Raw genomic sequence first — 17,798 nt, 5'->3', positions numbered from 1 at the left:
CTTCTTCTTGTCCCAAATATAATAAAAACACTTTTTTATTTTTAAATATAACAATTTTAATTAACTTTATTATTTTAAAAATATATTTCATATATAATTAACTTTATTTTTAAATATAACAATTTTAATTAACTTTATAATTAATGTGTCATGCTTCTCTTATATTTAAAACTAGACTAATGATAACTCACTCCCCTCTCAATTATAAGCAAAAAAGATATATTATATAAAGTTAAATTGTATCATTTTCAATTAAAAATAAACATTTTTCCTAAATTATCATTTATTGAAACTTGATATCAAACATAATTTTTTTTACTTTATTAAATGAAAGATATTTTGAAAAGAGTCTTATTAAATAAGACATAAGTAGGCTTTTTTACCCAGAGGAGGTATTTTTACGCGTAATTTTCCAATTGAGAGTGACTTTTAAAAAATTATCGTCGTGACAAGTGTTATGACTTGTAAGTTAGAAGTCATAATTTCTGTTATGACTTCGTAATATTTTTTAACTGGAGTCGCAAAATTATTTATGTTAACTTTTCTTTACAACTTTGAAGTCATAAGAAATTTTAGTTTTTTTGTTTTTTTTTTTCTTTTACGACTTCAAAGTCATAAAAGTTTTTTTTTGACTTTATGACTTTGAAGTCGTAAAACCTTTTTTTAAAAACATTGTTTAAGTTTTTTGGTTATTTAAAAATATAAAAGTTTATATTTTTTACGGTTTATTTTATTTATAATTTTTTAACATTTTAAAAAAATTATTTATTTAAATGTCAAATAAATAATTTTAATTTTACTTATTAATTTATTTTTTATTTTTTATGGTGTATATTTTATATGTTATTAATTTGTTTTAATATTTTATTATTTAAAATATATTATATATTTTTTATTTAAATGTTTTTGTTTATTTAAAATTTAGATAATCTATTAATAAAAATACATAATAAAATTAAAAATAACATAATACATTAATATAGAATGTAAAATACAAATTAAAGAAAAACATAAAAAGTAGAAACTATATTAGTCATGTATTTGTTTGTATGGACAATTAATACGATTATGCCATTCACTTCTACACAATGAGCATTTCTTAGACCTATTTGAAATTGGTTCATCCATCTCATTATATATTCGAGTAGTGGCTGACCTTCCCGATGTCTGTTATCGTTTCGAAGGATCAGATATAGAATGTGGACCTAAATATTATGTTTTCCAACTTGTATAGAGGGTCAACAAAGTTATCATAATTTAAATTGCAAAAAACACATGTTGCAATTGCATGCGAGTAAGGTAATCAAAGTGCTTGAAATTGTCCATAATCACACGCCCATTCATTCGATTTGATAGTGCATGCCATTACTCGTCAATCAAGTCATGTATTTGTAATTTCTTGAACCTCAAACTCCCCTGTTTCTCGAACATACATGCGAACATAATGCGAGGTAACAATGTGTTGATTTTCTTGCATCATGACATATACGTCTTCAGAGCACCTATGTCCTGTCTTTATCATATTCATGATTTTCATGCCATTAGTAACAAATGAATAATTTATTTTATTAAATGTTTCATTGACTAAGGCAGTAATAGGTAATGCACTTTTCAAAACAGAATTCATACATTCGGCAAGGTTGGTAGTCATATGGCCATACCATTGTCCTTCATTGTAGGCATGAGTCCATTTACTCTTGGAAATTTGATCCAACCAATCTGTTGCTTGTGGAAACTCTGCTATTGCGAGCAACTTTATCTCAAATCGTGATTTTCTCATCTCATATCCTATGCCAAAAGATAAAACAATGAGTAATAAATATAGTGAAGATGTAATAAAGCAAGAATATGATGCATGAAATAGGAAGAAGCATACCCATATTGATGACTTGTTTTTTTAAGTCAACATTTTTAAATTGTTTTTTAAAATTTGATGCAATGTGGCGAATGCAATACACAGACGAAACATCCAGTCCATTCCACTCAACATGTTCTGATTGTAAAGCTGCTAGCAAACCGATTCCCCTCTCATATGTTTTGCAATTGTGAAATGACATCCAATAGACAGGGTCATGAGACAATTTGGAATGCGATAAATTATTTTAGATGACCCACCAAACCTAGATCAACTCCATGACATTTATATGAGAGGGAGAACGAACATTTGTTGGCCTCACCATCATCGTGGTTGGATTGCCAAATGGAATCATTAGAATAGTTATATTGTTTATGGTGAAATGGACTAAGGTCTTTTGCATGAAAATTCAGAATACATGCAATGATATATACGTCAAACTAGATGATATATATCGCGCGAAGGAACACTATCTACTGAGGTTGTAAGTTTAATTTACAATTTTAAAAAATTATTGATATTATTATTCATTATTATTCCTAACTTTATAAATTTGAATCACAATATTATTCTGGTCATCACCAACATCAATCATATGCTGAATTTAATGTACCTCTCGGGCATGTTTCTGAATATATGCCTCAACATCATCCATCACAAGCACAATATCAATAAGTTGGATACGCAACTCAAGGATGTCAATAAAGTTTTCAACCAGTAGGATTCTCATATGTCTCAATACTCATTTTAAATTTCTTCTACTTCAAATGTTTTTTATGGACCCTTACAAATGTTTGACACCACTTTCAACACTACACCATCTGCATATAATCTATCACCATTGAACTTTTGTTATCGTCTATCATTACCTACTCAAATGCATGACATGAGTCATGAAGATGAGGAGGATGATGATGATAACAATAATACCAACAATAACGATGATAGAGATCAAGACGCATATCTAGGAGAATTCGTTGTGTGACATCGTTTTATTATTAGTTTTAAAAAAACATGCAATTTTAATTTAAATATCATCAATTTTTAAATTAAAGTGCTTCAAATTTTTAGTATCTCCTTTTAATTTTATTATATATTTTTATTAATAGATTATCTAAATTTTAAATAAACAAAAACATTTTAATAAAAAATATTAAAAATATATAATATATTTTAAATAATAAAACATTAAAATAAATTAATAAAATATAAAATATAACTGTAAAAAATATACACCATATTAAATAAAAAATATTAAATTTTTTTACAATTTAAAAAAATTAAAAAAAATCCTAAAAAATATAAACTTATATTTTTTTAAAACCAAAAAACTGAAACAACTTTTTTTTAAAAAGGGTTTTACAACTTCAAAAGTCGTAAAATAAAAAAAGGTTTTATGATTTCAAAATCATAAAACAAAAAAAAACTTTTATGATTTTGAAGTCGTAAAAGAAAAAAAACAGAAATTTCTTACGATTTTAAAGTTGTAAATTTTTTTTAACTAAAATCATAAATATTTTTTTCACTTAAGTTAAAAAAATTACAAATTCATAACAAGTTTTACGACTTCTAACTCAGAAGTCGTAATACTTATGACGACTTATCTTATTTTAGGTAATTTTTTAAAAGTTATCCCCAAGAAGAAAATTTACTCGTAAAAATGCCCTCTCTTAATAAAAAAAGCTGATATAAATAATTAAGATTTATTTATATTTAAGAAAAATTAATTTTTTTGTTGTTTATATTTAAAATTAGAGGGAGTAACATTTATCGATAATAAAAGAAGATAATGATCCGAGTCCGTTGTTTTAATTATCATGTTAGGTGATTTGGGATTTAGGCTCAATATTGTCGACTAGCTCGATAGTAAATCTGGATGCATTTATTTATCTGAAATCATGATTAACATTTATGGAGAGGAAGATTTATCAAGGGATTCAGTTTTTTTACCATGAAATGCACGTAGTGATTGCTTTTTCAATCAATGAAGTCAAGCTAAAGAATCAATTCCTAAAAGAGTTCAACCTCTTGAAATTTCCACCTCTTTTCCTGCGATTACCTAACTTTTAGTTGCCGTGTTTAGGCATAAGGGGCAAATTCAATGGTATTAACGTGGATGAAGTGGCGATAAAAGGAAGAATAAATAATAAAAAAAAGCTCATGTACATGTGTAGTAGTCAAAGGAGCATGAAAATTTCAAGTTTTCTTCTTAGGTGAGCTCAGCAACTCTGCAATTTTCTATTCCTCTCTGTTATTGGTTTACATGACACAAATCATTATTTTATTGATGCCTAGCTTTAGTGTTATTTTTCCAACTCTGCATTGTTTGATTAGATTTCAACCAAGTCCTCTAACTCCTCAATACAAATTCCAGAATACGCACCTTAACTGCAATCACATCACCCTCAAAATACTTAGATGGAATTAAAATTGAACTTTTTTTATTCTTTCAACAAGTCCTTTCACCAACGTAGTATTAATTTAATATATCAAGGATTTAATATAACGAAAAAAATATATATGCACCTGCTCTTGAACAGTGGAAATATAGCTACCTACAAAAACAACGTAGGCTGGGCAAGGTATGATCAGCTCAGTTTGAGCTTTTGTCCGAAATTTCACTAGAAGTAGACTATTGTGGGAGAGTCTATTAAATTATGGAAAACCAAAGAAGTAGAAACGGTGGTTTGTATCATTGCTGAAAAAGGGCGTGACGGAGGTTCCTTCACCTTTTTTTTTTTTTACTGAAGCAACATATCAATATATCAGTAAGAAATATTATGCTATGATACTTATCTGTATTGCGTGTGAGATTTAATTAGTTCATTATTGTTATTATTATTATTATTTTGTACGTAGATGATGGAAAAACGAAAATACCGTGTATGACACTCTAAATGCAGCGCCAATTTAAAGAATGTTCGTATCCACCGCTGGCAACCCTTACAGCAATCGAGAACGTTCTTTGTTGCGCTGTGCGTGTGATTTGGGGTCTGTGAGGGTTTTGTTTTCCGTGTTCAATTTTTTTTTTTTTGGGGGTAAGGTCCAATCGCCGGTAGCTATATGTGAGCATTGACCAGCGATGCTACTATGATTGGACCAAAAACAAGAGTGAAAATTCATTTGTTATGCGATTACATTTCTATTGTTTTATATCAAAACAATTTTTATTTTATTTTTTTATGTTGTTATGTGTGCGACGAGGCCAATGAGGATTATTTGAATTGGAATTACAGTCTGAACAAATTTACATTTGATGTGAATTTCTGACTGGCTCTGAGGCTTCGTATTGGTTCATATTTTAACTGCTTAACATCATGTTTGTGTTTTTGTTGAGTTGGCTTTTTACACTTTTCAAAGTCACGTTTTGCAGTTTTTTTTTCTCTCTGTTAAATTATTGATTTTTAAACGGTGAGGTCATAATTTGGTGGTTTAATATTTCAAATATACTTGTCTTTATTTTGTTTCAACTCAACTACAAAATAATGAATATGGCGGAGGACTTTTACAGTAAATTGTGTAATTATTCTTATTCTTATTTGTAGTAGTAGATTAAAGTTTGAAAATTATTTTAAAGTCATTGTCGTGAAAGTTGTTAATATTTTATGCATGTCTTAAAAGATAATCTAAAATTGCAATGATATATGTTGGAACCTTGGAGATGATGCTTATAGCTTACAAAAACCCTTTAATTACCTAAGTTGTTTTTCTATAAAATTTTGTTTCCAAAAATATAAAAAGTGCGACAAATATATCCGAACGTTAATAATGAATTATATGAGAGAAGTTAGAAAAAAAAGATTAAAAAAAAGTAAAATACATCTTAAGATTTGAACTCTTATACTTTGGTTATCTATTTATTTACACATCTATCAAATTGTTAATTAATTTTTTAATTAATCAATATAACTACTTATTTTCCAAAATAAAATAAATTTCTTTAGTTTTATGATATAAAAAAATTGAGTTATCATTTAAGAAAATGAAAGTTTTATTTTTGAAATTTTTTGTTTCTTCAATTAGTTATTAATCTTTATTATGTATTTTGCCAAATAGAATCCAAGGTCATTGTAGTCCTTAAATTAGAGAGAGATATAACTCTACGTTCCAAAGACAAAGAATAAATCTTTGTATTAATTTTTTTGTTTTAAAGTTAACATCCATCTGTATTAGTTTGAGTATTATTGTATTTTTTTTAATTTACTGGGTTCTTTATTTGTTAGTAACTATTTTCATTTCATTTCTATTATGTATAATAAGTGTTGTCTCAAGTAGAAGCACATAAGATTTATTCAAGAGATTCTTTCATATTTAAGGTATATATATACATTTTATTGATTAAGGAAAAAGACTTATAATTCCACTTTAGCTTTATCTAGTTTAAATTTTGTGAGACTTTTTTTTAAAAAAAATAGTTGATTAAATTCTTTTTAAAATAAATAAATAAATAAGTTTGGTTCTACAACCGGTTGTATTTTTTCTATTCAAAACTCTCGACGTATTATTTTTAATCTAAATATGAGAACACTTAAGTTGGAATTGTGATATGGAATAATTTTAAAGATTAAAAGTGAGAAATTTAGTAAAAATTTGATAAAATTATAAGATATAAGATAATTTTTTTTAACAGCAAAGATTAAGGTTTGACAAGGAAATTTAAAAAATATATTGCATAAATACTAAACGAATAAGAACAGTAAATTATAAACACATAATAATAATAATAATAATAATAATAATAATAATAATAATTAGTCACAATCTATTATTAATTTTTTATAGGTTCGGAGATTAAATTTTATATTTTTATCTTTTAGGGACGCATTTGTCAGTATATTTTATTAACGATGACAGATGAAAGTTAACGATCGGATATATTTGTCACATTTTTTACACTTTTATGAATTAAAATTTGTATTTTTATTTTTCAGAGACATATTTATTAACGAATTACACATTGAGGGATAAAAGTAGGATTATGTACCCATTTTATTTTATGTTGTTATGTGTGCAACGAAGTCAATGAGGATTATTTGAATTGGAATTACCGTCTGAACAAATTTACATTTGATGTGAATTTCTGACTGGCGCTGAGGCTTCGTATTGGTTCATATTTTAACTGCTTAACAGCATGTTTGTGTTTTTGTTGAGTTGCAAAGTCACGTTTTGCAGTTTTTTTTTTCTCTCTGTTAAATTATTGATTTTTAAACTGTGAGGTCTTAATTTGGTGGTTTAATATTTCAAATATACTTGTCTTTATTTTGTTTCAACTCAACTACAAAATAATGAATATGGCGGAGGACTTTTACTGTAAATTGTGTAATTATTCTTATTCTTATTTGTAGTAGTAGATTAAAGTTTGAAAATTATTTTAAGGTCATTGTCATGAAAGTTGTTGATATTTTATACATGTCTCAAGAGATAATCCAAAATTGCAATGACATATGTTGAAACCTTGGAGATAATGCTTATAGCTTACATAAACCCTTTAATCACCTAAGCCGTCTTCTCTTACCCTTTGTTTGGATAGTGTAAAAAAGAAAATAACGAGGGAAAATTTTAAAAACTTAACGTGGATCCCACATATTTTTTTCTCTATATTAATTTAAATAATTTATTTCTTTCTCTTTTCTTTCATTTTTTTCTACCCAACAAATACACCATTAAGTTGGAGCTTGACCTTTCTCTTATTTGTATTTTATAAGCAAACAATAGGATACATGTTTGCTTTCTCTCTCTATGTTATACATATCATTTTTGGAAGAATGGACTATGAGGGAGTTTTTAGTTATCCTCACATGATAGATATGATGATATTTTATCAGGAAAGGAACACAACCTATCATAAAGCTATTTGTTGCCTGATCTATTTATATGACAACATTCAAATCTCCTATCTTTCTTTTGTTCATTTCTCTTTCGGGCTTGGCAAGTTAAATAAATTAAGGAGAAAAGCCAGCTGAATTTAAATATTGATGAGCATCATCACACTAGTTGTTTTAATTCTTCAAATAACAGAGGTTTCACTGTAGTTAATCTTTTGTAGATCAATATTCTATATACTTCGAGTTTGATATTGTCATAAAGACTGCAATGCCTTTCTCATCTCTCTTAGCTTTCTTCTATCATTGTTTTCAAATAATTTTTTTTCATGTACCCTCAAGCTTCTTCCTCTTTCTTTTTGTAAAATGAGTTCTTCTCTGTTCATATGAGAAAGGTTATTCTTTTCTCACTGCCTAAATTTCGAATTTCGCTGCTGGAGATAAAAAAATCATCGATTTGCAAAGCTCGGTGTAGAAAAGGGGGGAGGGACATAGAAGAAAGTAAGAAACTATTGATGCTGGAATCACTTGCTGCAATTTTTTTTTATTAAGAAGCTATGCAGCAACCAATTTGCATATGTAGATCCCTTTTATCCCAATAAGCAGACACTCAAAAACTCATGGATGATTTCCTTCGGGTTTCTAATATTCTTGATTCTTTGGTTTCTAAAACTATGCTCTCCATCAAAGACCAATTTCCCTGTTTAGAAAGAACTTCTAATTGTACATGAGTCTGTCAAAAAGACCTTTTGTTGAGCCTGTCAACGACCTTATAGATGTACTTGAGTCTGTATGGTAAAAATGACATGTAAAAAACAAGGCTTTTGTAGGAGAATGGTGTAAATTTTTCCATAAATTAACAAAATGTATAATTTTTTTAAAAAATACGAAAATAGCTAACGCTTCGAAAAATGATTTCAACTTGGAGAAATCATGTTTCAAAAGACCATTTCACTTTTTAAATTTTTTATTTCATTTTATTTTTTAAAATTGTCTATTTAAAAACCGTCACAAATTATTTCTTTACCTCTCACAAAATGAGTTATTTCTTATGTAAGGAACAATTTGCAACAGTTTTTTTTACAATTAAAATTATTTTTAAAAAAACAAAAAACAAAAAAATAAAAATTGAAAAAGTGAAATTGGCATTTTGGAAGCATTATTTCTTTCCCTTGAAATCATCTTTAGAATTTTTTCATAATTTACCCATTTTATGAAAAAATTGTACCAAAAGTCGTAAAAACAACTTGCTATCAGGGCCAATTGTGGCTACCCATTTATTGAACAATATACTCTAATACTCATTACCATATTTTCAACTGCTCCAAATTCTGCTATTGTCTATTTGTCTTCTCAATCCACTAATCAAACCATGGGAATAAGTTCTCCCTCTTAGCTTCTTTGGACGGGAAGTGACAGATTTTCAATTTTACTTCTTTGTTTAGTGGATAAGAAATATTGGTTGAAGAGTAACAATAGACAAAAGTGGTAACGGATGCTTAATTTAGAGGGACAAAATCTTCTGATACAGCCTAATTACTACTGTTTTATAAGCACAAATAGCTTTTGCTTCCCGGGGCTTCATGAGATGAAAGTGATATAATGGATACGGATCTTCCCCTTGTCGAATATGATTTGCTTTTGTTAAAAAGAGACAGGCAATTTTTTTTTAATTAGTGAACCTTAAAATCATATATCTGGCATATTGAGAATCAGGCGAGAATTAAAATACATATCATTAAAAAATAGGTGAGAATTAAACGAGCCATAATTTACTTGATAAAATCTTTGTTTTCTATATTAATAAAACCAAATCATATGATTCAACAACAGGTGAGAATTCAAATTCGGGATATAACTACTTTTGGAGTGGTACCTACATACTAATTATCAAATTCATATATGTTACTAAGGGAGTCTAACTTAATTGGTTGAGGAAAGTGTATAAATGTTATAAGCTCTCTTATTGTGTTTAATTCTTATGGATAAAAAAAAATTCATATATGTTAACGTAGGGAAGGAATTGATCTTTGGTCAGTAAGATTGCTAACGACGTCGAGTTTACAGTCAGAATGAAGAAAACAGAAAGGGGTTTTGATTTGCCTCCTACCCCACTGATTTCACCATTAATGTTATGGATTCAATCGAATTGTTGTAAATCTTCTGGTACCTGATCCTACGGATAAAAAAAAAATACCTCAAACAATTCTGCAAAAGATTACAAGGCAATGAGGTTTGCTGGTGCTATGGCATGTAAGGATCAATAAATCTTTATTTATTTAAAATGTCTCTTCCATTGTTTATAACCCCACAAATGCAGCAGTGACAAAACTAGACTTTGAAAATGTTGGCATAGGAAACATGCAGGGAGGAAGCATAGAGTGTTCCATTAAACTCTTGAATTTCACTGACTGATTCAGTACCAAACTCATCGACAAGAGGCACAGCCTCTAAAACTTCACCATCCTCATTGACTCTGAGTCCTAGAGGCAAAACAGGAGGTCTTGGGGGTGGAGGTGTCCCAAAAGGATAGTTCATTGCCACCCAAAACTCATTTTTGGAGTTCCTCTTTATGTTCTCTGGTCTTCCTGGAAGCTGCAAGAATACTTCTGAAGTATTTGCTTTAGGTCCAGCAAGCCAGAATCTGCGAATTCTGTGGGCATTGCACTCACTAACAAGGACAAATGAACCATTGCCACTTACTGCCACCCCAGCTGCCACAGCAAGATTGCTGAGCAACAATGAGGTTTGGTTGGTGCTTGGATCATATTTGTATAGGTTTCCAGAATAATCATCTGTGTTTTTTAGTAGTTCACGGATATCCCTGCAAAATTCAAGTGCCACAATTATAATTAGTGCATAGTTGGTTTCTTAGATACAAAATTACATGTTTTGCTCACCTTAAAAAAATGACTTTGACTTGATGCAGCTTTAATGATCCAAAATTTTATACCTCAAGTTTCCCTTAATAAATTAATTTTGGATTAATTCACTTTTTAGTTTTTAAACTTTTTCAAAATTCAATTTTAATTCCTAAATTTTTATTTAATTGATCAATGTTCTTCAATTTTTTTATTAAAATTTTTAGTCTCTAAACTTTTGTTTGACTGGTCAAAGTCATTAAATTTTTAAAAAATTTAGTTCCTAAATAAAAATTTGAATCCATTATTTTTATTCATTTAATGAGATTTTAAGAACTAAAAATCAAATTTTTTAAAAATTTATAGACTAGAAACTTACATTTTTAAAACTTTAGGGACATTACATAGTCAAACAAAAATTTAGAAATTAAAAACCGTAATGAAAAAAAGTTGAGAGATTTTAACCTGTCAAACAAATATTTATGGTCTAAAAATCAAATTTAATTAAAAATTTAGTTAATCCATTATTTTTTTTTAACATAAAATCACTTAAAATTTCATTCAAAAATTAGTTTTTGCAAATTTTTACCCAAACTCACTCAGCCTAGACTAGACAGAAATAGAATAGGTGTTGCATTTTTCATGTTTTTCTTTGATAAAGGATCAAACATCTGACATCATTAGAACCCATCCTGAAGATTGAGCCTTGCTTAGTTGAGCTACGTACAAGGTACAAACAAACTGACTTTGTCCACATTTGCATCACAAGCAAGCTATGCAAGCACATGAAAAAGTGAAACCGTGAGTATGGTATTACCTGAGCTTGAAGCCAGAGCTAGCTTCTGTAAAGTAAACGGTTCCGGTATCAGGTTCTACATCCACACCGGAAAGAAATCCAAAAGGATTACTTCCCTGTGCATGAGCGACAAGTTGGGTTGCAGCACCTCCATAGTAAGGTACTTTCACAAGCCCCAAATAAGCATCAGCTATGAACAGTTCACCTGTCTGATAGTAGAAACTCAATCCTAAAGGCCTCCCACATGTTTCTTGAAGTGTTGAGAAGTCAGAAATGCCATCACATATTGTCTTGTTCCTGCACCAACAATGGCTTTGGTTGCATAAAAAAAAAAAAAGATTTAATTATATATTTTACCCTCAACTTTTTAATTTTTGACAAATTTTATTCTAACTTTTTAATTTGTCACATCTTATCCTAACCTTTAAGAAACTTGCAAAATTTACCTCAATCATTTATCAAATAAACACAAAAGTGAAGAGTAAAATTTACAAAAAATAATAAATCGGGAGTAAAATTTGTAAAATAATAAAAAGAAGTGTAAAATTTTTCAAAAAAATAAAAAGGTGGAAATAAAAAATGTAATTATGAAAGAAATAAAATAATTAAGGATAAATACACTAGTTTGTTAAAATTTAAGAATAAAATATGTCAAATTAAAAAATTAAGAATAAATTTTTTTAAAAATTTAAAAATTAGGAATAAAAAGTACAATTAAATCAACAAAATAAAAGATAGACTCATCATCCATCCTGATGGTAGCAGACAGATACATACCTGTCTTGCCATGTGTAAGCAAATTCGACGAAACCAGAATAAGTTTCCTCATATTTTAGAATTCTCCCATCAGAAACTCCAGTGTAAGGCCCTCCACCGATGGAGTCAAATGCAAGGGACTGAGGGCCTGTCAATAATGAAGGGAGAAAGAGCCTATCGAGTATTCTGGTGGAGGTAACCTTAGATGCTGAATAGAAGAGGGAAATTAAGATCACAAGGATAGCTATTGGGTTAGTGCTCAACATGATTGCCAACAATATATGTTGAACTAAGTTAGTAATATTTTGTATGTATAGATGAAGCAGAACTGATAATATTATGTGATGAAGCAGAAGATATATATTATGTATCGATGAAACTGAAGTTGTTTTGGTTCCTTTTTCCGCAATGTCCTCAACCCTGCTTGTCATTATTAGAACGTGAAAGAGCCAAAGAAAGGCTCCGGGGCCCAGCTTTAGGGCAAGAAGACACAGGAAAGTCGAATTTTCTGCCAAAAATGTTAATAGTTTGTTACAAGTTTGGATTGATTTATGGAATTCAAATAACTTGTAGCATTTGAATGTCTTTCATTTGTACTCTTTTTCTCTCTCCAATTCAAATATACTTTGGTCTTTCATCTTGTTATTAAAATTTATTTTAGTCATTGTTTTTTTTAAAGATTCATTCTCCTTTAATTCTCAAATTTGAATTAATGTTGTCATTTTAAAATGACAATTATTTTTAATTTTAGGATATGATTTTGAACCTTTTTAATTAATTCAATGTGTTAAATTTGTCTCATTAGATTCACATAAAACTCAAATAATGTTCAAACAAAAAAGGTCATAAATAATAAGGTGTCTAGTTTTAGTTTCTCAATTTTTTGTTTGTATTTTTAGTCTCTCTCTTCAATAACTTAGAACACTAAATTAGGAGTGTTCAAGGGTAAGGTTTGATCGGATTTGGTCACATCTATGATCAAATCCAATCAAATTTGAATGGGTTGGGTTTGATTTTATAATTTTTTTTTAAAAACCCAATCCATTTACAAACGGGTTGAATCGACGGATCAATATTTAAATTTATTTATTAATTTTAAAAATGAAATTATTTTTATAAGCTAAAATTTTATTAAAATGCACCTGAATTCAACACAAGATTAGTAGTGTATAACAAGATAAAGGTATACATCTTTTACTCAAATTTATAAGCTAATATAAAAACGATGAAGCAAAAGCAAATACATAAAATGCCATATATACCTCCATCCCCGTTACATTGTTACTCAGAATGTGTGTGCCTCACCCCTTAATTACATTCATTTTAATTGCAAGTTGCAACATTCATTTTAAAGTTTTCAATCTTTCATCAAATCATCAAACCCATTAATTTTTTAATTAACATATATTATATATAAAAATAATAATGAGATAAACTACGTTTTTAGTCCCTGGACTTTTTGACATTTTAGGTTTTGGTATTTAAACTTTTGGTTGACTGGTCCCATGATGTTTATCAAATTCCTTTACTGCAAATTTCATAGAAGTAACATAACATAGAAACTTCAATTCAACGATTGCTAGAAAGCTCATTAGAGTGAACTAGGAACCCCTCAATTAGGGGACACAATTTCTTTCTTGAGTTAGTCGCCTAAAGGAAATCACTTGTTGGTAATAAGATGACACGACTGACCAATTGACTTATTTTCACACCAACATATTAATAAAAAGTAATATTCAAAATAATTTATTAAATGGAGTGAGAAGGTGTCTAATTAAGCTTATAAATGTGGTTTATGATACTAACAACGGTTGACACAAGTGGTAGCGGCTTGTGTCGCTTAATCAAATGATTCATAGTTTGAATCCTGGTTAGTCCTTGGGTATGAATAAATCACGTTGGGAGGGGAATACGTACACTCATCTCTTGTATGCTCATAGTCTTTGACGAAGATTAGTCACCGCTTCTGGCAGGGCTTCTTTGTACCAATACCATTGTTAGCAAAAAAAAGTGGTTTATGATCCTCCAACAATTACTTTGTTTTATCTAGCTTTAATAAGCTTTATAGGAAAGTATAAAAATATATTTAAAAAACTAATCGGTGATAAGTCAACTTTACAAACTTAACCTATAAAATAAATTTATTTAATTAAAGGGAGGTTTTTGATAGAGTAGAGAATTTGTAAAAAAAAAACCTGATTTTCGAACATCATGATTCTTGAGAATTCTTAAAATCTATTTGGTTAGTTATAAATGAAGTGAATAAAATAAAACAACAAGGGGAGGTTGAATTGTGTTTTCAATAAACTTAAATTTCTTTTTGAAAAAGATAATTGTTCTTGAAATTCTGATACTGGGGACAGATGTCGTACAGGATGTCACGACATCACGCTTCAGAACATGCAGATTGTGTTTGACTGTATGAACAGATTCAACAAGTAAATAACACAAGAGAATTGTTAACCCAGTTCGGTGCAACCTCACCTACATCTGGGGGCTACCAAGCCAGGGAGGAAATCCACTAAAATAGTGTTAGTTCGAAGATCTAACAGCCACTGTTTACAACCTTCTCACCTAACCACTACCCGTGCGACCTCTACCTAAGAGCCACTCTTAGATATGAGAAACCCCGCTCACTCCCTCTCAATCACACTCCCGTGTTTACAATTAAATCAAATACACACCAGAGATTACTCTCTGAACAATAGAGATCAACTCCACACAACCTATAGAGATCAACTCTACACAAACTAGAGAGATCAACTCTACACAAACTAGAGATCAACTCTACACACTCAGGTCCAACACTTGATGTTAGGATAACATCAAGGTGGCTCACAAATCACTCAAGTCCCAAAACTCACAAAATAACTCTTCAATCCGGACTTGGTACAGAACTCGTGCAGCCTTCGTGTTTATATAGCAGTGAGCGTATCTGGGCTGCAACTTCTTGTGCTGGATGAGATCTATCATTCTTCTGAAAAAATCTGCACTTAAAGATCTAAAAGATACAGTTTGATCTTTTAGTTTTTATCTTTAATCTTTAATCTTTAATCCCTGAACGAACTCTTCTAGTTTGTAATTCGAACTTTAATTTTCTTTTAATTCGTTCCTAAAGATAGATCATCTTATCTCTTGCTAACTGCACAATAATCTGTTAAAGATATAACAGATTTATATGTCCAGTATTTTCGGGCCAGATGTCCTGGACATCGTATCCGACATCGTGGATCCTGCAGCTTCAATGCTTTTAGCAACTCCAGTATTTTCGGGCAGGATGTCCTGGACATTGTATCCGACATCGTGGATCCTGCAGCTTCAATGCTTTTAGCAACTCCAGTATTTTCGGGCAGGATGTCCTGGACATTGTATCCGACATCGTGAATCCTGCAGCTTCAATTCTTCATTTGACATTTCATCTTGCCTTGTGCATTGTGCAGCCCGATCTTATTCTTTGACATAACGTTGGACATCATGTGCAGCAACTCCAGCTTTCCTTCATTGTCTAAGTGCTTATGTTTTAACAAAATTTTAGCCAATCTTTTAAAGCTCAGTGAAGCTAAGCACTAACAATCTCCCCCTTTGGCAAATTTTGTCTAAAACATACTTAGACACTTCCTGAGCAGGTACGAGCAGTTATGCAAGTGGGATCAGCAACTTTCATTATCAGAGTAATCAAGCACAGCGGAATTGGTAAGTTGCAAGTCGTTTCCAGGATGTCAAGACATCTCACGTGACATCAGCTTTCTGCTCCCCCTGTCTCCATGCTCCTACTGCTGTGAAGCAGTTCACTGCAGCATCTTCTATCAGCTACTAGTCTTTTCCAGGATGTCAAGACATCTTACGTGACATCACCTTTCTGCTCCCCCTGTCTCCATGCTCTAGCTGCAGTATCTTCTATCAGCTACTCGTAGTTACAGTAGCTCACATCAGTCTTCTCTGTGGTGGCTTTGATGGTTGCTTCCAGCACCTTGCATGTGTCCTTGAGTTCAGCAATCAAAGCATCCTTAGACACAGCACCTGAAGCAGCAGCTTTCCCTGATGTCGAGACAATGTCTGGGACATGTGTCCCCTCAAACAGTTTGTAATGCAGGGATAGAGGAGATTCTCTCTTCATCACAGAGTCAGTGTAGTTTAAAATATTGGGATGTTGACTCAACATAATGCCACACAATACAGTTGGGAAGGCAATGGGTAATTTGACAGCAAAGGATTCTGAATGCTTAACAGTTTGATCAAAAATATAGTTTCCAAAATTAAATTTGGACTTGGTTCCAACAGCATACAGAAATTTACCCAAACCTGTGGCAACAGTGGAAGTATGATTGGTGGGTACCCAGTTTGCAGCGCCAATCCTATGCAGAATTGCATACTTCACACTCAGCTTCCCTGCAGAAAGCTTCCCTTTCTTTGGCCAATGCTGGACTCGTTTGGCAGTGATTTCCTTGGCAATCTGATGCTCAGAAACATCAATATCCACCACTCCTTCAGTAGGTCTGCCCAGGTATTTGTTGATTACAGCAGGGGAGAATCTAACACATTTTCCTCTGACAAATACTTTTTGATACTCATCACTCTTTCTGTTTGTTATGTCAGAGGGAATGTTGACAATAAATTCCCTGACTAGACTTTCATAGCAATCTCCCAACTTGGTGACAGTTTTCATCAGTCCTGCTGCCTTGATGAGGTCCATGGTCTCCTTGCAATCCAAGGCATCTCTTCCCAGTTCTCTTTCAACCGCAAGTCTGCGTTGATACACATATTTCCACTTTTCAACATTGCCAATGGAGTGGAAAGAGATGTTGTCCAATGGTGCATCAGGAACATTTCCAGGCACCTTTCTCCTAGATTTCTTGGCCCTCTTTGATGTCGAGACATCTAGTTCGACATCATCATCAGAATCGGATGAGGAAATTTCTTTCCTCTTCTTGGAGGGGATTGCAACCTTGCTCCTTCTGGATGTGGTAGGAGTGATTGGAGTGCTCTTCTTCTGGGCCATAGTTTTGATTCGTCCAGACCTCTTGATGGGGGTTTTTCCCTTTCTGCTTTGTAGTCTTTCTGCAATGCCAGGTGCCAACTTGTTGGCAATGGGTTCCTCATCAGATTCTACCTCTTCAAGGTCAATGAGGTCACCTGGAGCAGGTTCTGGTGCCCTTGGTGCAGGGGTCTCTTCTGTGGCTTGATCATCTTCTTCTGTTGATTCCTCTTCACTGGGTGAAGGGAGGGCTTCAGTATTTGGCGTGGAAGATGTTGGAACATCTTTCTCAGCATCAGGAATAGCAACATCTGGGGTGGAAGATGTTGGAACATCTTCATCAGCATCAGGAACAGAAGCATTTTTCAGAATGTTACTCACAATACTGCGGGTCTTCTTGTCCATCTCTGTGTCTACTTCCCTAGGACTTGTTGCAAGACTAGGGTTTTCAGAAATCTTCACACCCTGTTGTCGTTTGGGAACCAGTTTTTCAGGAACATGGGCTTGACCAGGAATCACCTGTATGGGTTGGATATGGAATTCAGGTTGTTCCTGGATTGATGGTGCTTTGGTGGATGATGGAGATGATGGTACAGCGGGTGAACTAGGAGCTGAAGTTTCTTTTGGTGAGGTAGCCATGGAAATGCAGAGCCTTTGGAATGATTTCGTAAATTTCTGAAAGCTGTTGGGGAATGCTGAAAACGAGATTACCACGAAAATATAAGTTTGAATG

At 31.4% G+C, this 17,798-nt stretch overlaps 1 protein-coding gene and 2 non-coding genes across 4 annotated transcripts; 2 read left to right on the top strand and 1 right to left on the bottom strand.

Moving 5' to 3' along the window:
- Positions 1 to 5,057: 5,057 nt before the first annotated feature.
- On the top strand, positions 5,058 to 5,143 carry LOC114417552. The gene has a single exon (XR_003667814.1). It is a non-coding gene; the product is annotated as a small nucleolar RNA snoR77Y (small nucleolar RNA).
- Positions 5,144 to 6,871: 1,728 nt separating this feature from the next.
- LOC114417551 lies at positions 6,872 to 6,957 on the top strand. Its single transcript, XR_003667813.1, has one exon. It is a non-coding gene; the product is annotated as a small nucleolar RNA snoR77Y (small nucleolar RNA).
- A 2,954-nt stretch (positions 6,958 to 9,911) lies between these two features.
- Positions 9,912 to 12,432, bottom strand: LOC114416658 (protein STRICTOSIDINE SYNTHASE-LIKE 11-like). 2 transcript variants are annotated; one of them, XM_028381611.1, is made up of 3 exons: positions 12,112 to 12,432; positions 11,356 to 11,646; positions 9,912 to 10,501 (listed from the first exon to the last, which is right to left on the bottom strand). In XM_028381611.1, exons 1-3 carry the CDS (start codon positions 12,354 to 12,356, stop codon positions 10,009 to 10,011), a joined length of 1,029 nt encoding a protein of 342 aa, XP_028237412.1. In that variant the 5' UTR covers positions 12,357 to 12,432; the 3' UTR covers positions 9,912 to 10,008. The 2 variants fall into 2 exon arrangements, with proteins under 2 accessions (XP_028237412.1, XP_028237413.1); XM_028381612.1 differs by having other exon boundaries at positions 11,356 to 11,631; positions 12,112 to 12,431.
- Positions 12,433 to 17,798: the final 5,366 nt, after the last annotated feature.

This window comes from Glycine soja, chromosome 6, assembly GCF_004193775.1.
Source record: "Glycine soja cultivar W05 chromosome 6, ASM419377v2, whole genome shotgun sequence".
Taxonomy (NCBI): domain Eukaryota; kingdom Viridiplantae; phylum Streptophyta; class Magnoliopsida; order Fabales; family Fabaceae; genus Glycine; species Glycine soja.
Note: the sequence above shows the minus strand (reverse complement) of the source record. Positions and strands in the feature narration are given on the sequence as shown.